This window comes from Dermacentor variabilis, chromosome 4, assembly GCF_050947875.1.
Source record: "Dermacentor variabilis isolate Ectoservices chromosome 4, ASM5094787v1, whole genome shotgun sequence".
In the NCBI taxonomy this organism is placed as follows: Eukaryota; Metazoa; Arthropoda; class Arachnida; order Ixodida; family Ixodidae; genus Dermacentor; species Dermacentor variabilis.
Window position 1 is genome coordinate 55,102,798 of NC_134571.1, and position 19,533 is coordinate 55,122,330.

The window sequence follows — 19,533 nt, forward strand, 5'->3', positions numbered from 1 at the left end:
TGTGTGCGTATTTCTTTTTTTTTTTTAAGTTGGTTTCGCTCGCTGCGTCTCTTTTGCCTGTCCGGAGACTTATAGGCCTGCGAAGTGCTGGGCGCTTCTCTGCCGCGCAGCTACGACGCGTGTGGAAGTAAACGCTGTTGTTGCTCTGCGCAGACAGGTAAGGCGTGTCAGTCGTTGGAGCTCGACTGATCTTTTTTTATATATACCTCTCATTTTCCTATCCACCGGTTTCGATTTGTATAGAAGCGCGGTGCTATTCCTCTTTTGTAACCGTCGAGGGAAGTCAGATAAACGCGGACGTTGCTGGCGCTCTGTTTTTCACGTGCATCAGGTGTCATTTTCTTATTTCTTTGACTGAATTACTACGTAGATAATTATGTTTGAGCTAGGTGTCTTATTCCTGCTCGGTATTGCCTAGCAAACATTTGGTTGAGATCAGTCTCGTTTGAATAGTATTGAGCGTTAGGATACGAAAAAAAAATGTTTTCTGATAAAACATATTATATCTGGCAGTGCACGCAATACCCTTTCTGATGGACGCGCATGGGCACCTATAAACGTTGGCACTATAACCCGCTATGTTGACACGGGTGCTACCTTCGTAACTAACAACTTGCCTCCGCCCAGTCTACTACTACTAATTAAATACTACGACCACTTAAGATAAAAAGACAGCAATGCAGGGATAGCGCAAAATTATTTCGGTGATTGCTTTACTGCCCCGAATTCGCGATTTCTTTTTTTCGTTCGCAGTGAAAGGTGCAAATAATTGACGATAGAGGTGGCCAGGGATATCGTGAGTTAACTCGTTAACGCCACTTTGCTGTTATGTATCCTGCGACGTCTTCATATAACGTAACCAGCAATCAGCTCTTCAGAGCGTGCGAACGTTTGTCTTTTGTTCTGCATTTGTTATAGGTGGCTGGGGCATCTACATGAGCGGTGCTTAAAAAACAAAGGAAAAGGAGTGCTTTTTCTCGAAACGCACCTGCGCTTGGCGTTGTAACTGCGCAACTTTCAACGGGGGAAGAGCGCACGGTTTTGCGGACGTCGGGAGGGCGCCATCAACAGCTGTTCTGGGCAGCGATGACCCGTTTCTATGCCGGCCATCACCATCCGCATTGGGACGATGCAACAACGCTTCAGCGGCAGCATTTATTGGTGCGTGCTCTTCTCCACGTATTGACATCTGTATACATGTAAATGGAAGAGTTGTGACGTCATCAGCATGCTGTTCAGCAGAATGTGGAGGTTCCTGTATGCAGCTCTGCCTGCTAGTTCCTTAACCTGTACTGCATTGATCTGTCGCTACCGAAACTTGTTAATTGTGATACTAGTATACGGGTTAATATAAAGAAACACTGGACAGGTTGACATCTCCGGGAGGAGGCGCCGACTTCTTTCTGCATTGGGTTGGCATTAAATGAGTCCAACAGGGCATACAGAAAAGGAAGAAAATGGAGAGAAGGATTCGTTATGCATGACCACGGGACGAAACATGTTGAGGCAGAAACGTGCGAAAACACATTGCGCCATTCAAATCGCACACCGTTTTGCTTGCACCGCTATCAACGTCAGCGCTGTTTCACTCTCGGAACGTGGCGGCGTCGAGGTAACACAGGAAGGACGTGGTTGCTTAACGTGCATTCCGCGCTCACTTGTACGTCGTAAAAAAAAAAAAAGAAAAAAAAAAAGAAAGGGTGCGAACCTTGTGGAAAAGCTGCGATCGATCAACATCTCAGTTATTGCTTTTGCGATTCGAAGGTGTGTTAGCCGCCACGGCAGTATAGATGACCTGAAACAATTGCAGTTTTGAACGCTTTTCTCCGATCTGTTTCAAGATAATGCGGTCTCACAAACGACGGCAGCTATCTGCGGTAAACGCAACTGCGTGGCCAGGAGCGTGGTAGTGCCAATATATACGCTTCTCTTAGGGTAATATGTTGGCTCAAGTGCCAGAACCGGAATATCTGGAAGCTGAGCAGAAAACTAACCTGCTTGCTCAGACGCTGATCATGCAGACGTCATCAGGTTTTAACTGAGGGTGCGCACTGAAGAGGAACGATAATCAAAATGAATGAACGTATCACAACTGTGCAATTGTCTCATTCGTGTGGTTGAAGTCTTATTGTTTTGACCATTTTGCATTTCTTTCGGTGCCTTATAATCTGTTAGTCATGCATTTTGCTTAAAATAAGGTTACCGACCGCTACCACTTGAGCGGAGAAAAATAAATATATGTAACCTGTTGTAAACCTCTCGCAGAAGGTAGCAATAAATTTCAGCGTCGGTCACGTTCCACGCAAATAACTGGATGCGTGCGCAGGTGGTTTTGAATATACGCACACAGATTGCGTCGTGCTATCGTAGTCGCCGCCGCTACGCGTTTTGGTGAAATCATGTTTATGACTGCGGAACAAATTTTCGTAGTCGCATTTGGGAACAAGAAAACTGCGAGTATTTGGTCACTCGTGTGGTGTGTTGGTCGCGTGGAGAGAAGGGCACCAACAGATTGTGAGAAGACAGAGGAGAGTAGTACAACGTCACTTCCCATCACGTGGCCCGGTGTTTTGGAGGGACGCTTCCGGTAGAGGGCGCCGCGGCTGCGGCCCTCTGAAAGAGGGCGAGAGGGAACGACCCCTGCGAAGGGAGGACCGGCGCTGCTGCCTTGCTGCTGCTGCTGTTGGCGCAGCGGCGTGCGTTGTGGAGCGGTGGCCCTCTCTCCCCGCGCTCCCTTCTTTCGCGCACTCGCGTTTGGCCCCTCCCTCTCCACTCGGCAGGAGTTGAAACCGGCCGAGTAGTTCGCTCCAAGGTGCACGTCCGCGCGGAAGCCCTGCGCTTGCTGTCGTTGTCCGGACCGCCGCTGCGGCCGTTGTTGTCCGAGAGAGAGACGCGTGCTGGTGTATGTGCGTGCGCTCGCTTGCCTGTCGCTGAAGCCCAACAGCCCCCGATCGAGGAGTCTCATTTGTGTCGACGAGGATGTGTCGCCACCGCCGTGCCCGGAGGCCCCGTCGCGGATGCGGTGATTGGTGACGACGACAGGCGCAGACCCCACCGCGAGCTCACACGAGACCGTTTGTTGCTGTCGCCGCCGACGCGCTTTCTTCACTACGTGACCCCCTGTATGTGCGTTCTGTGCGACCAGGCCGCGGACGCGGACATGCTCTCAGAAGTGGACCTCATGGTAAGTGTGCGCTGGTGCTGGCGCGCCCACCACACCGCACATCACGTGTGCTTTGCTGTGCTGGGCGGCGCTCGCGGCTCGAGAACTCGCTGACGCTTCCGGCGGCGGTCACGGCCCTTTGTCCGCAGCAGCCGCGGGCCGTCGCGGAGCGTCCTGTTCGAACTTGTCCCGCGACGTGTTATTTGCGTGGGCCGGCGGTGTGCGGGCAAGCCGTGCTGCTCTTTCCCACCCCTGGACGCGTCTGGTGGCAGCCGCCTGTTGACCTGGCACGATCAAGGGTCAAGGATATTGTGACCTTGTACGGAACAGTGACCTTGGCTGGCCGTGGTCTCTGGTTGCGGGGTCGACGCTCCTCCCTCCCTCCCCATTGCGTGGGCCTTTCTTAGGCCGCACGATTGTTCGCGTTTCCAGCGCGAACCTAAAGGGAGAGGGGGAAGAGGGCGGCTGCACCATGTGTGGATTGTCGGGCGTCAACCGTCACTTGCATGTGTCGTGTGATGGTGCTTTGTCTCCGATCGCAACACGGTCGCACGAGCTTGTTTACGCGTGTTGGCTGCGGGAATGGACTCGTATGAAGTTATCATATTTCTGAGTCTTTCCTACGCTTCAAGAGGAACGCGGGGCGTTTGCTATCAGAATAGTTTGCTACTTAGGTCGACACTCAGTGTGACATCACGGAACTCTTCGCAAAAATGAGCTGAAATCCGCACGTTTGATTTTTCTGTTTTTGTGTACGTGATTTTCTCGAATGTTGAAGTCGCGATTGTATTTTCAGTGAAGCTTCATATAGTATTCAATGCACGACTGATGTACGGGACGGTGTTGACACGGGCGTATATGGAAACATTTTCTCTTGCAAAGATAACTGACATACAGCCCGAGTAACTGTCTTAATTCATTTCAGCCGCGTAGACAATACGAATGTGCGGGCAGTCCGACCAGAATTGTAATGCGACTCGGGTAAACTTGGAACGAACGTTAATTTGACAACAAAAGTTGTCATAAGGGACGGCCTCACATGAAATATCTGTGTAGCAGACGCTTCGGGTCGTTAACTCTCCTCGTATTTAGTTTGTGTGCGGTAGTCGGATGTCGATTGTACTTCTGCTTTCTCTAATCTAATCTGGTAGAAACATGCATAGAGACAGAATGGGACTTACTGTAAGCGTTATTGCCGCACGCGATAATGGCAGGTAATCACCAGATGCAAAACATTGTCGTTTACCTTATTGATATTTATCTTTCGGAAATAGCCGCGATAGCTACTGCCAGCAACTTTTCCAAAGCTAAAGTCCACCTGCAGCCAACTATACTCATATTCTTGCAGTCATTGTTGTACCAGCTCTGCTCTGCCGCACTTGGTTTCTTGTACACAACTTCAAATTATGGTGGTGATGTCGCAGTAGGCGAGGTTAGCCTAGCATACATAGCCGGCAATTGTTCTGCCTGAGCCTCCTATGAGTTGAGATTAGGGGTGCGTCACCAGGTGTCGATGAGCCCCGTATCTCGCAGGAATGCAATCAGCAGTCGTTGCACACTCTTCCTGATTGCCGCGGGCCCTCCGGGGAAAATGACGTCTTCAAAAGTCCTGTGTGTAAGAGCACTCTTTTGCAGGCTGTCGACCATCGCTTTTCTTTCTGTGTCGGAGTGCGGGCATACCAAAATGTAATGTTCATTGTCGCCGACATCACCACAGGAGGTACAGCGTGGGGAAGCGCAACGTCCAGTGTTGGAAAAACCAAGCCGGGGTGTACGCGGAGTCGGTTCTGTTGCGGTACAACAGCGTCGCTTCCTCACGAATAAGTCCATGATCACACAGGCTTGATGTGTGGTATTGTGGATCGCCCGACAGTGATGTTCGCGTCAGTATCTCTTGTTTCAATGCACGAATGGAGCAATCAGTGTCAGGTCATTACTCGTTTCCGTGCCGTTACATGCGTGATTCGGCGCAGATAACGTCTAAGCGCAACCGCATAGTCGCGCCGCTTCAGTACAGTAAAGTCTAACGCCTCTACAACGAACTGACTGTATAACGAATTAATAAATCTGTCCGGGCTCCATTGTGAGCTGTGCGACGCGCCATCTTTACAACGAAGTGACCTGTATAACGAATGGTTTCAACCAAAACTTTGTTATAAAGGCGTTCGACTGTAAATGTCGACCGTCACCACTCGTCAACTGCTACAGCAGTAGATAGATTCTTGCAAGTGCACGTGCTGTTGTATATGTTGCACATTGGTCTATGCGTACAGAGCTATGCATACAGGTTGAAAGAACTCCAAGTGGTCTAAATTAATCCAGTACATTCCACTTCTATACGGTGTCTCTCAGAGCCGGCGTGTTACGCCGGGGCATGAAACCCGATTGATCAACCACATCACATTAGTCTAACAAGCTTGTCCTACGCGCAACCTATGTTGTAGGAAACGTTTGTGAACCACTCATATTAGTGCGAGCGGGCTTTGACTGGGCTTGTCCTGCCGGCCTATAATAGAACACCTTTCCATCCGCCACCGCCCCTCTGAATGGCAGAATTCACGAGCCATAACCCGCTAACGTTTAAACGAAGCGGCGCCGGCTGCGTCCAAGCCGGACTCCCTGTAGGTGCATTGACATGCTGTGAAGACGTTTCCTCCTCCCTGCAACAGCAGCAGCCAGGCCCGTTATCGTGGCGAGTGTGCAGAGGAGCGCGGCCCCCTCCTCTCACGGCCCCGTCGGTGGGGCCCCCTTTGTCGCTCTCTGCAATCGTCGGCAACTCGAGCACAGGAAGGCAAGGCGCGCGGATTCTGCTTCTGAGCCCTGCCCCGCGGCGGCCGGAGTTGCCCTCGAGGCCTGGGAGGAGCGTCTCATGACCTTGACACTCTGCTGGTCGTGCACCTTTTTTGGGAACTGGCGCTCTCCTTCCTACCCCCCCCCCCCCCCCCCACTTCTGCACTCCGGACGACGACTACGGCCTTTCTCCCTTCAGGTTTTTCTGGCAGGTTCTTGCCCCCGCCGCAGCTGCCAAAATGTTGCGCGTCCCACCCCCGGACGCGTTTTTATTTTTTGTCTCCCATTTTCGCTGCTTCGCGGAATTCCTCCTCCGCACGTCTTGTTCCGTACCCTTTGTATGTAATACTTTCTTCCTTTTCGTTCAGCTATGGGCATTTCTCCTCTGCACCGCTTATGGCACCTCCGGACGCGCCTTTTTGTTCGGCGCCTCTCTTAAAAGCGCGATTTTTATTCATTCTACTGTGCAGGAAAGTGGACGTCCAAATTGTCCCTCGTAAAGGTTTTGCGAGCGATAATAGGGGGAGACTTCGCACGACGCCTAACTTATACATATATGCTGGCAAGTGTGGGCAACAATGGAATGACGCGCTGGGATGGGGAGTAAAACATCCTTATTGTAACGGCCAGTCAGGATATCTTGCGTTTAGTCCATTTGTTTTTCGCCTGCCCTCCAGTAATCCGGCGGATGGTACTGCATCGCGAATTGGCGTAATACGAATTTGGTCACCCTCTTTGTTTTCCTTACGCAACGACGCTGCCAATTCTCCGCGCGCGGTTAAAAAAGGAAACGACACAGCGCACGTTAGCGCAGCCGCGATGTCGCAAACCGAGGCGTGGCAATGCATGGCTGCGCGCTTCCGCCTCTCGCGGGCGTGTTGTGTAATGGTCCCCGTTTAAATTCTTTGTGTTGCTCTAGGCGCTCTGTGTCGTCGGGTGTATGCGTGATATCGCAACAATGGCACCGAAACAGGCGAGGGTTGGTGGCCGTGCAGTGACCGCAGGGGCCAGGTTGGCAGCCTCGCGGTTTGCCCGCTTCCTGGGCATGCGTCGCTCCCTGAGGAGGCGAAGCGGCAGCACTGACGACCGCTGCCGTTTCTTGGCGATTTTCTCTTGCGCAGCGAAGGGTTCGTTCTTCCTTGGTCGCCTGGAAGGCGTCCTTTCCAGCAGCGCGCTCTTCCTGTGTGGTGCTGCCGCCCTCTCTTCGGGAGCGCTGCCCTCCTCCCCCTCCTTACGTGTGCGCTAAGTGTGCGCGCGGTTCTCGCTCGCCCTCCGGCTCCCTCGGGGTCGACGGCACCGGCGAGTATCGATCGGCGTCTGGTCTGGCGCTGAGCCGACAGCAGCGCGGAGTGAGCGCGCGCGCGCGCGTTTCGACGGTCTGGGGAGCGCTCCGCCTCGTCCTAACCCTCCTCCCTTTTGCACCGTTGTCCCTGCTGCTCCTCGTTCTCCGTGGTCGCTCGCTCACTCCCTTCATCGCTCTGGCCCCGCGCTGGATACATATTCTTTTTCTCCTGGCTACTCTCTCTTCCGCTAGGCAGTGGCATTGGCCGCCGCGCCGGTCCTTCTCCTGCGCTCCTTCGTCGCGTCCGCCCTTCTTTCGCTCCTCAGAGGGGGCTCTCCTCCTCTGAAGAGTGGCTGCGCCTCCTTGCCCTCCTGTGTTTCGCGCTCTCTTTTTTCCGGCTTGCCCTTGAACTTGGAGCTGGCGAGCGTGGCGTGGCTCCCTCCTCGCCTTTTCTCCCTCCTTGCCATCTTGTATTGCTCCCTCCGATGGCGCGAAATGCGTGGTCGCCCGCCTGCTTGATTGCACACCTAGCGTTCATATATTCTTCAGCGTTCTAAGACCCTCCGCGTTCAAGGTACAATTTCGCTGTATTTTCCTGAATAAGAATATTTTTTTTTGCTATCGTACGTGGCTGGGTGCCGAGGTACTACGTTGGCTTGACGGTGCTTCACCTTGCTCTACCAGCGCTTGAAGACGAAAGGGGGAATATCGCTCAGTACGCCATCACAGGCGACACCCTGCTAGTTTTTCCCTAGGCAGCCCGGAACATTCGAACCTAGGGAAACGCCGGGAAATGGTTGGCGCGCTTTTCATTAAAAAAAATGTCACTGGTCCGCTTTTTGGCATATGCAGTAATAAGTAATTACACTACCCACTTTCTTTTTCTATTACTGTCGCCGTGTCATTAATTGGGTGCCATTTAGTTGAAGTTCGCCTCGGCGGAAGCGGTTCCTAACCGAGAAATATAACTTACGTTTCCCCTTGCCACTCGCTTACAGTACTTCTCTGACGATTTGCAACTTTCACGGCCTATAGGGGGCGCCACCTTAAATCCAACATGGCTGTCCGAGAGATTAAGAACTAGAGCAGTCGGTGCAGTGCTGCGGTCGTCTAGCTCAGTGACATGTTGTTTCGCGTTGTCATGTTCAAATGTCTCTTCAGTTTACACGCCCACAGTCTTTAGCCTGCGTAATGGCTCACATTGGGCGAGCAGGACGCAGAATTCGAAGCCTGCTTGAAGGCGAGGAAGTCCTAAACGCTGGTCATCTTGTGTGCGGCGGTATAAAAGCGTGCACGTCGACCTCCGTGACTGTTGAAGGCCTTTGCGTGCAAACTTCGCGGCTTCGAAGCAAACCACATGAGCTGTGGTTTCAGTTTCACCGCGACGGTGTTATAAAGAGAAGTGACCGTGCTTTCTCTTTGCTATTATATTAATGCGACCGCTTTGAACGGGTACCATGACCTTTCTTACGGTGCGGTGCTCTCTGCAAGTTGTTACTTGGACCGCTTGAATAAGCCGCCGTGTTGAGAAAAAATATCTTCCTGGTGTTGCGCGACCCAAGTTCTTTCATCGACGGCGTGAAAAGCAGCCTTGAAGCAGCGCTTTGGGAGCTAAAATTGTCTGGTTATCCCTGCCTGTGTTCACAAAGCTGGATGTTGAGCACGAGTAGTAAACAAAAACCCATATATGACCGCTTTTGCGAGCTAATACGATGACCGTTCACCATTGTAATTTAGTTATTGCGCTTTATGCGTGCTGTGCAAGTTAGTCTTGAGGTAGTTCAACAGCCTGCGTCAGTCCTACCGCGTCTTGCGTATGGACAGATCGAGCAATACATAGCCGATATTTACCGGTCCGCGCCAGTGCTCGCTTCGTTCTTCCAGTTATCTTTATAAAATATACACGCAGATGAGCTGAGGGTTCGCTACACGAACACTGCACAGTAGTTTAACGTTTGTTGTACTAGGATTTGTTACCTTACGAGTAGTCATGCGCGCCTGTGCAGACATTGCAGCCTTGCATCGAAGTGGCAGACGATGACAAGCAAGAGTTCCAGGTTCCTCTACGCCTGCGTCACTTCAGTTCCTTGCACAAATGAGAAACTCATCTCTTGTTCGAAAATGGTGGAATGTCAAGCCGGCGTTGCAGAGCACGAACTCATGAGCGACAACAAGAAATTTTGGAGCATGTACAAGGCTTCACGGAGAATGTTTGCGCTCCAACGTAGCCGCAAATGCATGGGTGGCAAAAACGCAAGCATATATCATCCTACAACACATTTGAGTTAAGATTGCGCATTATTTCTTTCCCTGCACATAAGTGTTTTGCTAGCGTCATTACGGAGGTGCGTCTATTCGCGATTTCAATGCTAGGAGTCGTCGCTCATCTGCCGTATTAAAAAAAAAAAACCTCCCACATGAAGTGCGCACTGCAAACCTTCATCGCTTCTGTGACAGCTTTGTCGATCCGAAGCTTAATAATCAGCTTCTTCCTCATGGACGCAGCCGGTGGGAATGAGTGAAGGCTCACATAACCTACCGCATAACTTGTGCATTGCGGCACAAAGCAAATACGGTTAGTTCTATCTTTGCTCATTCTGAGCACGTTAAGTGTCCTTCAGGATCCCACTGGAGCTATGAACTCGTTAAAACATCAACCACAAGTGAAGGAAAAGCGTAAGCAACACCAATATCCTACGCGAACGGGGGGCAGCCAGCGGCGAGTATGATCTTTCGATTGTTTCCGGCCGCCGCCGCACGGCGGCGCCACCGTCCGTGAAAGTTGCGATATTGTTGCTTTCCATTTGGTTGCTCATTGCATTGGTCGAAAGTTTCGTTGGTCTTCGTCCTCTTTGACTGTTACCGCTGCAGAATTCAAATCGTGGCCTTTTCGGGACAGCCAGGGCGAACCAAGCAAAAGCAGTATGTCGCGGAAGCCCGTGACGACCATTAGCCTCAGTGGCAATCAAAAGTAGTAGTAGTGCACCCCGTCGCGGCCACGTTCTCGTCCTTTAACTGTGCCCTCAGCAAGCCGCCAGGCGGCGTTCCACCTCGAGCGTCGTCCGGGAAGCTCGCGCTACCGATGCTGCTATGCCCGCTGGGGCTGGCGCGCATCAGGGTCGTCGTTCAAATGGTCCAGTGCGAGGACATCGGCTGCTGCCGAGCTCCCATGCCTATCGACGAGGACCTTAACGTCGGTCCTTTGTGCGCTGCCAGCCCGCTCGCCGACTGCCGCAGCCACGGCCCGGTCGGCGCCTGACGGCCGCCGTACCCGCGCACGCTCGACGAGCCCGGCGCGACGATCTTGCTCCCCGGTTCCTCCGGTTCGCGTTGCCAGCGCGCCCGGGGGGCCTCCCATGAGCTGCCCGCCCACAGCAGTCTCCTGCTGTCGCTTCGTGAGTCGATGCGCCACCTGTCTGCCGTCGGCGCCGTACGGTCGGGTCTTTGTACTTCGAGAAAGAGGCGGGTCACGTTGTGTTTCGGTTTCGCTCTCTCCGCTTGACAGTTCTAGAGAAGTGCTCCTTTCGAAAGTACAGCGTGTCGTTCCCTTGTCGCGAAGTTTTCGGGTGAAATTTTGGGCGCAGAAGAAATGCAGGAAGATGGGTTACTTCGTGGTGCCACTGTTCTGTCGGGGCACAGTGGTCGACAGTGCGCATTGTGAAAGCATGACGTTTGATTTATACCCCTGTCAAGCGGGAAAGTTAAGTGCACTTACGGGGAGTGCACCTCGAGACCTTGAGTGACACTTTCGGCTACGCGGTGCTAAGCGGTAAAAACAGAGCGTACTCGCCAAAAAAAAAAAAAAAAAAAAAAAAAAAGGCGACAGACTAGACTTATGTTATTTGAAGATGTATATTAAAATAAAAAAAAGCTTCGAAAAAGCGATTGCTTTAGTTGTATCAAAAAAAAGCAATCTTAATCTATATTTACTCAACAAATATAGTGTTTTTTATAATAGCGTTACAAGTCAAGGCCGGCCAAGACGAATGCCTAGCCAATCCAGAACAAGATGGCGTGCGACGAGGCGGCATTCTATCCTGCTAGAGCAGAATATCAGCGAGTTCCGATTATTTTGTTAAAAGCAGTTCAACAGCTAAAAGTAACTTATGTGTCCTTTTTCTGTGTATTGCATTTTGTATCGTTGAAACCGCTGGCGGCGAGGCTACGGATTCGACCAGCAAAGTGCGTTCCCTGAACGCGCTCCCACCGATCTACGAGTGCACTCCGCTTGCGACGTTTAGATTTGGAAAAGTGCACTTAAAGCCGAGTGCATTCTCCGCAAGTGCAGTTAACTCGCCCGCTTGACAGTATTATTCCTCTTGTAGAGGTGTGCGAATACCAACTTGAATACGAATTGTAAGTATAAGATAGTCGAAGGCAGACATACGTATATAAATAAATAAAATCATCTGCAGGAGGATTATTTATTTCGGTAAATATGGGTATCGCGCCGGTACTAATAAAGAGTCCGAAGGACAAAAATGATTTTAAACACAGCCTAATTGTCATTAAAACGTATTAACATAATGCATCGGCTAGTTGTTCATTTCAGGTTAGGCGTTAACTGTGCTAAGAACACAGACGAAGGTAAAACTACATTGGAAACGACGTGCCGTTCACCGTCATTACCTTCATCTGATTTTAGTTGCACTGTTCCCACCTGAACGTGCACGAATTGCCCCTAAACAAATTTAGAGCCTCGCAGCACATCAGCTTTTTCAAGGAAATAGCTGGCTGTGTGACTAGGCTTTCGGAAACAATAAACAGTTGTTCACTTCGCGCGGCAAAAGTGTTATTTTCGTTTGATGCCGCGGCGGCCTAGCAGCGACAACAGCAGCCTCAAACTTACTGAAGCTGCGAGCCAGCTTTTCAGCCAGCCCCCTCTTCTCGGCAAACACTCGCATGGCAGATTCCTTGTCTACGTTGCATATTCTCCATGCACGGGCGCGGTAGCGCTGCACAAGTCGCGGGGCGCCTTTTTCATTGCGGGGTGCTGTTCTCGCCGCGACGATTGCATTCATCAGGCTGACGTAACGCGCAGCTTCTGCCACTGTCGGGTCTGAATCGCCCGTGCTGTCCCTTTCCGTGTCGTCTTCGTCACTGTCGTTAGGCGAGACTACCGTAAGAACAGATGCAACGATGGCGAAAAGTTGAACCTCGTAGCCGACATCTCTTCGAGGTCGCAGCAGCGTCTTCGCATTCCAAATGCCACGCACCGTAGGCAACGGTAGATCCGTGGCGCGTGCCAGCGCCGACTTCTTCGTGCCGCGTTCGATAGCACGATGTTCTGTTCTTCTTCCATGCTGAGCGCCCGGCGTTTTTTAACGCGATAGCGTTAAGGAGCTCGTGTCGCAGAAGAGCCGGTGTCGTCGGCGTCCGCGGCGTTGGCCGTGAGCGATAAATCACGGAAGGCACTTCATAAATAAAAAGCAACTTCCAAGATGGGCTGGGTGGGAATCGAACCAGGGTCTCCGGAGTGTGAGACGGAGACGTTACCACTGAGCCACGAGTTCGATGCTTCAAAGCGGTACAAAAGCGCCTCTAGTGAACGCGGTGTTGCCTTAGAAACGAGCTGTTTTTAAGGCTCAGGCGTGCGTCGCTTGCTCAGGCGCACATTTCGTTGTCGCGCCGAACGCTGCGTTGCTCGACGCTCACCGCGTCCGATGCGGGGCGCGTAGTCGCTGCGCCGTAGCTCATTGTCTTGCACCCCTTGGCGGGTCGACGGGAACGCTGTCGCGTTCCACTCTTGAAGGCGAAGCTTAAGCGTCCTCCAATTTTTTTATCCGAGTTTCGGCATGACGCGGGTCCTAGTTTGCACGACGCCAAAACGCTCTCTCGCACGGCGCCGAATGATGTTGATGTTGGTGTGGCTTGACGCATAAACGCACAGGGCGCTTGGAGGCCATTGTTCAGATCTCTGAGGCTGCTTGTTTTCTACCGGGCCGCACGACGGGGACGATGCACCGCCGTGATTGCGCGACGAAAATTGCAAACACCACGTGTTAACCGATACGTAGGCAGTGAGCTGGTACAGTTTATGGGAATACAAAACGCATTATGTTCAATGGCCGCTGAGTCGGTGATCCAACTTTACTACTTTGAAAACGAAACTACTGTTTAAGCGAGTACGGTTCAAGATTTTACTGTACTACATGATTAGATTGCCAAAAGCACGAAATAAGACAAGCAAAAATCTTGCGTTTTTATGTACGCTTCCGCCATGAAACAAAAGACAGAGCTTGCATTACATATTTCGTTTCCACATTGCTTTTGAAAACTTTTGTTGTCTCACCTATGATAATCTGATATTCTTTTTTCACGAACAGTAGCCAGACGTTAACATTTGGTCGTGAAATATTTGGATAGTTTCGAATATCAAAAGAAACATTCAATAGTTTCTTTTTTAATATGAATTGTTAGTGTCCAGTATTCAATGTGTATTAGAAACTTCGAATATTTTTACTTTCTTGCCAGCAGTAAATGCCACCTTAAGGCAATTACGTCAATGTTTGGACCTTACAATTTCCTCTGATAGCCATCTCTTGGGCATGCACACCAGCATACATTGAAATGTGCTCATGAGGAAGTACTTCGTATAAAAACTTTGTAGTGCCAAATTGTACTTGTTGAAAAGCCAGTTCCTAAACAAATCTGAAAGCTCATTGTTAGAAGTGTGAACCATGCCAATATCACAAATGTCTGTGAACACACGATAATGTACATACATTGTACATATATTTGTTTACTTTCAGATTTAATTTTGGGTGGTAGTGCAGCCAGTGTCAAGTCTTTGGGGTGTGGGTTCCACAAAAAGCTGAATTCCTACTTAGTTTGGGCATGCAGTGTCTAAATAAATCAACACTGTGTTCATTTCATATACCACTGCTGGCTGCAACTTTGTATTTCAGGCTATGTTCCACGACCTTGCAGAAATTAAGTCATTTGACAGATAGTCTCCTGTAAACTTTTGAGGCCAACAGTACATAATGAATGTGGCAAGTTAAAATTTCACCAGAACGGCTCATCATGCCATTTGGCATCTTTTAATTAGATATAACAAGTCAAGTTACATGAGTCAGTGTGTTCACGCCAGAAAGAGTGCAAAAGAGGGCACAGACAAAAATGGCCATTCTTGGGACAAATATTCCTTTACAGGCTATGGTACGTCAGGGTACATGGAGAGCTTATGTCAGCTTAACATATTTTCTGAAAGTCCACTCTGATCATCAACATCCGTGTTCTAATACCGTTAACGATATGACATGTGCTACACTCTTTCGTAATCGTTCCTCTTTAACACAACCTTTCTCACTGCGTGTGAGGGAGCTTAGCATTACAATGGATGTCCCACTCCTCGAACATGGTTTACTGCCTCCAGCTAAGCTGCTACCATTTTGGGAGTGGCAACTGATAGAATGTGATTTATCTTTTCTACAAGTTACAAAGTACGCTCCAGAGATTGAAATCCGAACACATTTCCTAGAATTTCAGTACAAGCACTCCTAAACAGAGTCCTACGCAGGCGCATCGAAGTCGCATGCCGGAGTGTCCTGTTCAGCCGTCGGTCAATCCTTCTCGGTATCCGACGTACTGCATCTGAAAACAAGTATCTTTACAGCTGAGGCCCATGCTCTATTGTTGGCTGTGAAGCATAAGAGGAAATAAACTCCAGAAGGCAATCATATACACAGACTCCCTAAACGTCATGAAGGCCTTGATGTCACTTTGTAAAAACAAAAATCCCATACTTAATTAGCTCTATTCAGTCTTGTGTAAAGCATACATACCTACCCAGGATGTCATTATATGCTGGGTGCCTGGCCATAGGTTAATGTATCGAGGGTAATGTTCTTGCGGACCAGGTGGCCATATCAATTGCATCGCAGGCTGTTAATCCTACTGCTGCTGTCCCTGTCACAGATCTGAGGCCTTTCTTACAAAAGAAACCGCGAAACCACTGGTGACATATGTGGGACGCAGAAAAAAAATAGGCTGCACGTTATAAAGCCACAATTAGGTTTCTTGCCCTCTGCAACAAAATTGCGCCGAAAAAATGTCCTATTCTGTCGTCTCAGAATAGGACAAACATTTGGCACTCGTAATTTTCTACTCACTGGAAATGAACCTCCAACCTGTGGTAGATGCGGGGAGAGGCAGACCGTCCTCCATGTCCTCCTGGAGTGTCGGGAAGCTGAATCTGAAAGGAAGAGACATTTTTCCTTAGCATACCAGCAGCACATCCCTCTTCATCCTATCGCGCTTCTCGGTCCAGAACCGTTTTTTGATACTAATACAGTCCTAGGTTTTCTGAAAGATGTCTTGCATGTTATTAGCCCCATACGTTTGTAGCGCTTCCTCTCTTTAGACAATGCCACTGCGATAGTAGTATTGTATAGCACATGCCTCCAGGCCCTTGTGTTTCAAACGCCCTGGTGAGGCAGTAGTGCTCTAGCAAAGTTTTTCATCCTACATATTTTGTATACCGTACCATTTTTTAGCAATGCATGGTACACGTCATCAGTCATTTTTATGCACTTTACTGTGACTATTGTCAAGGCTCCTTTACAGCCACGTCACATCAACTTCATAGAACTCATCACTCCACTGCGAAGTCACTAACACTGGCATGGCTCTCTTTGGCCATAACTGGCCATTGCACCAGTGAACATTCATTCTTTCATCCATTCATTCATTCATTCATTCAGGCTGTGGCTTGTATCAAAACGTCATGGAGATGCATTAGAAGAATACATTGTGTATGTAATGCCAATATTAATGCTTGCATAATTCATTTATATGGTTATACATTTAGCATCTCATGCTACTTTCTACCTTCCTTTTTATGTAATGCCTATTATGTTGAAAACACGAGGAAGGCGGGAGATGGAAATTCAAGATGATGAGCAAGACGAGAACAATGTAAAAGCGGGAGCCAACGTTTCGACAAGTAGGTTTGTCTTTTTCACGGCGATATATGCTTTCCTCAACACAGTATATATAGGTAGAATTCTTCTAAAGGGGAGAGGGGTTAAGGCGGGTGGGTGCAACAACGACTGAGGGGGTGTTTAGCGGCGAGGGCGTAGAATTGAGAGTAAAGGAGTGCCATAAAGTGTGTGCGAGTTCAGTGATTAGCATACGTCGGGTTGCCAACTGCACCTACCTGCAATGTTCTGGATTGAATCATGACCATTACTGGAGAGACAAGGTTCCTTTCACTCCATAATTTCATGAATGTTAAATGTTGAGCTGTGGTTGATCTTCTGGATTCCTTTAACTTTTGTTGGATTGAGGAGCCTATTGTGAATAGCTTATAGAACGGTAAAAAAGCATTCATAACTTATGTAGCGATTAACTGAAGCTAAATTTTATTTGGTAACTTTTCTATGATACCTTCACATTCATAAGATGTAGCATACAGTGCACATCCTGTCGCTAAACTCAGGAACATATGAGAGTAATCCTGATAGGGAGGCTCGAAATTTTATTCTACCAATCCTTAGTCTCATTTGCTTTTACTGGTATAGCCAAGTTGTTTTTGGGATTGATGTACCTAGAACATGGTTTCTGTAGTCTTCTGAAACCAATTGCGAACTGTTCACTTTCATGACTGCTCTGTCTGGTAGGTGACAGTTCCCCCCACGAAAGATTATTCTCTGCTATTATGAAAAAATTACTGTGGCAAATATTTTTGTGTAGCTGGATTTGGCCCTCAAGATGGATATTTGTGCTGGCTTTTAAACTTTTTGACCCTGCTCCAGACTCTTGCGCTTGAATGCAGAGATCTAACTTGGCTCGAACTTGACTTCTGGCAGTCTCAAGACAGCTTCGCCGCGCGTCGTAAATCGTGCTTGAGCTTACATACGACTTGCGAACGACTTGGCTGGCTCGAAGTCCGCTCAAGTTTCAAGTCTGCTCCCAGGCTAGCTTGAAACTGACTTTGTGCGTTATTCCAACATGGCAGCCTCCTGAACGGACGTTGCGCAGAGGTTAGCTGCTTTCGAGTTTGCTTGCCACGCCATGGATATAGCATTTTCAGAGGCGCAGCCCTTGCCGAAAAATATGCGACCTTCCCTACATGACCGAGGGAATCTGATGGAGCTGTACGACGACGAACAATTTCTTGGTTGCTACAGATTCTTGAAGAACGCCGTGCGACAGCTTCTCGTTATGTTGCCTATCCAGGAAAGTGAGGACAGCAGAGGAGCAGAGGCCTGTGTGCCTCCCATGCTGCAGTTGCTAATGGCTGTGATGTTTTACAGCGCTGGCATGTTTCTAGCAGTCACCGAGAATCTGGTCCGCATTCCTCAGTCAACAGTGTGCCGCGAAGTTGGAAAGATGACTCTGTTCATCGCGAAGCACCTGCGCCCGATGCTGGTGCGCTTCCCGCAGTCGCGGAAAGATTAATTGCGAGCATATTTTCTCATCTCCGATAATTACACATGCCATCACTAGTTATCAGCGCTCATGACCGTATTTATACTCAGCATGCCAAACTGTCACATACTCATCCACCGAATATGAAACATGCGCATGAGCATAATAAAAGGTAGCCCAAATGAGCCAGTCATGCAGAACATGTGTGCTTACGAGTTTTGTGGCGCTCTCACTTTTCTTTCGCAGCTTCCTCTTTCCGCTTTTGCTTCAGGTTGTTCCAGCATTTTTTTCAGTTGCAGGTGATCACGCTGCGTAATCCCGTGATTGGCATTATATTATTTTGCTATTTCTTTCCATGTCTCATTCTTCTTGATCAACGATGTGACATCAGTTTTCTTGCATTCCACAATATGCTTGTACTCGTTCACGAGTGCCGTCAGCAGGCTCTTTTCGTCTTCTGTAAAACGGGGTGCCGTCTTGCGTTGCGGTGCATTCTCTTGGGAGGAGAGCGTATGTGAGTGCGACAATTCAGCATCAGTCTGTTGACAGGGCAGTAATTTCATACCAAATGCGGCGCACGGCTGTCGCTCGAGCCCCACAACTTGTTTTTCTAACAAACAACACTTTCCTAGCAGACGACACGTGCTGCCAATTTGCAATGTCTATAACTGTGCCACACTCTCCCTCTCGTTGTTCTCGACAGAGATTCCATGCGAAGTAGACAAATTGTTTGCACATGTCATTTTATTTTGTTTATCGGGTGTTGTCACCCATATGGGTCCAGACAGGGGACTCTTCGGCGCTCGCTACTCTTCGTTCGCAGCACATGTTGCACTATTTTGCTTGTTAATACTCCGGCCTAGCGTGTTCAAATAGGTTGGCCTTTTCTTCAAAGGGTCACGTAGCTTGACCAGAAGGGCCATCACCTTCCTGCTGGAATGCCTATAGGCGGAAAGGGACGCGCGAGCTCACTGAAAAACCGACCGACCGTATGCCTCGTCTCGGCCTCTTGCATCCGGTTGCTGGCCCAGATGGCGCATGAAAGCCTTGCGGCAATCGAGAACAAAAGCCGTTGAAAGACCACCATACGAACCGACCATTTCGTTCGCTTCTCTACAGCCAGTTATACAAATGTGCAACTAGACCTCTCAGTTAAAAAGAAGCTAAAACCAAAATAAATGTGACTATAAAATTAATTTTCACTTAAATACACTGTCGCCTAAAAGTGGAGCACCGACTTGAAAAAATGGTGACACCTGCAACTCAAAAAGTGTGCCAAAACACTGAAACTTGAAAACCACTTAAACCCGCCGGTAACGGGCGCTTTCCGCAAGCAGCGCTGCGCATCACAGTGGTGGACGTCGCTAGATGGAATAAATTTACCCAAACTATACTTCAGCACTTATGCCCTGGTAGAAATTTGGAAAGATACATAGTTTTTTTTGCTGCACAATGTGCCTTACGCTAATAAATTTGTGATTAACCTCGAACACAGACGAGCAACCTACTTTTGCATTGAAGCACAGTCTTGACTTGAAGAAGCAAGTCAGCTTGAGCGTCTATGAAACGCGAAAGCTGAACTTGGGTGTTTTGAAGTCTGCTTCTTGCTTTGGGCCGACTTCGTCGAGTCAGGCCCAAGCACGATCCAAGTTAGATCTCTGCATTCGGGGGTTATTTTACACATTGTTGATAGATGGCTTGGTGAAGAGTAGGCCAATGAGGGTAAATCCTTTCCTTCTGCTTGCATGTGGTGTTGCCCAGGTTGGCTTATATGCACAGCATTGCTAAGCTGCAGCTGTTTTACTACCTTTCTACATCTTGAAGTTGGGCAAATGTTCAGCTTGCCCTTGTCTGAAGATGCACAATTACTTTTCCGTAGATGACCTTTTGTATTCCTGTTAGTTAGTTGTTTTGTATTGAATCC

The 19,533-nt window shown here is 49.2% G+C and overlaps 1 protein-coding gene across 3 annotated transcripts in view; it reads left to right on the top strand.

Moving 5' to 3' along the window:
- brat (tripartite motif-containing protein brain tumor) overlaps nucleotides 1-19,533 on the top strand; it is a 115,687-nt gene that overhangs the window by 49,615 nt on the left and 46,539 nt on the right. Inside the window, exon 3 of one of the 3 annotated variants that reach the window (XM_075689138.1) lies at nucleotides 919-1,161. The exons of 1 other annotated variant lie outside the window; for it this stretch is intronic. In XM_075689138.1, the coding sequence (XP_075545253.1) occupies nucleotides 1,087-1,161 (75 nt within the window). In that variant the 5' untranslated portion in view covers nucleotides 919-1,086. Of the gene's footprint in view, nucleotides 1-918; nucleotides 1,162-2,806; nucleotides 3,185-19,533 lie in introns of those variants that run through there. One more of the 3 variants, XM_075689139.1, reaches the window with a different exon arrangement.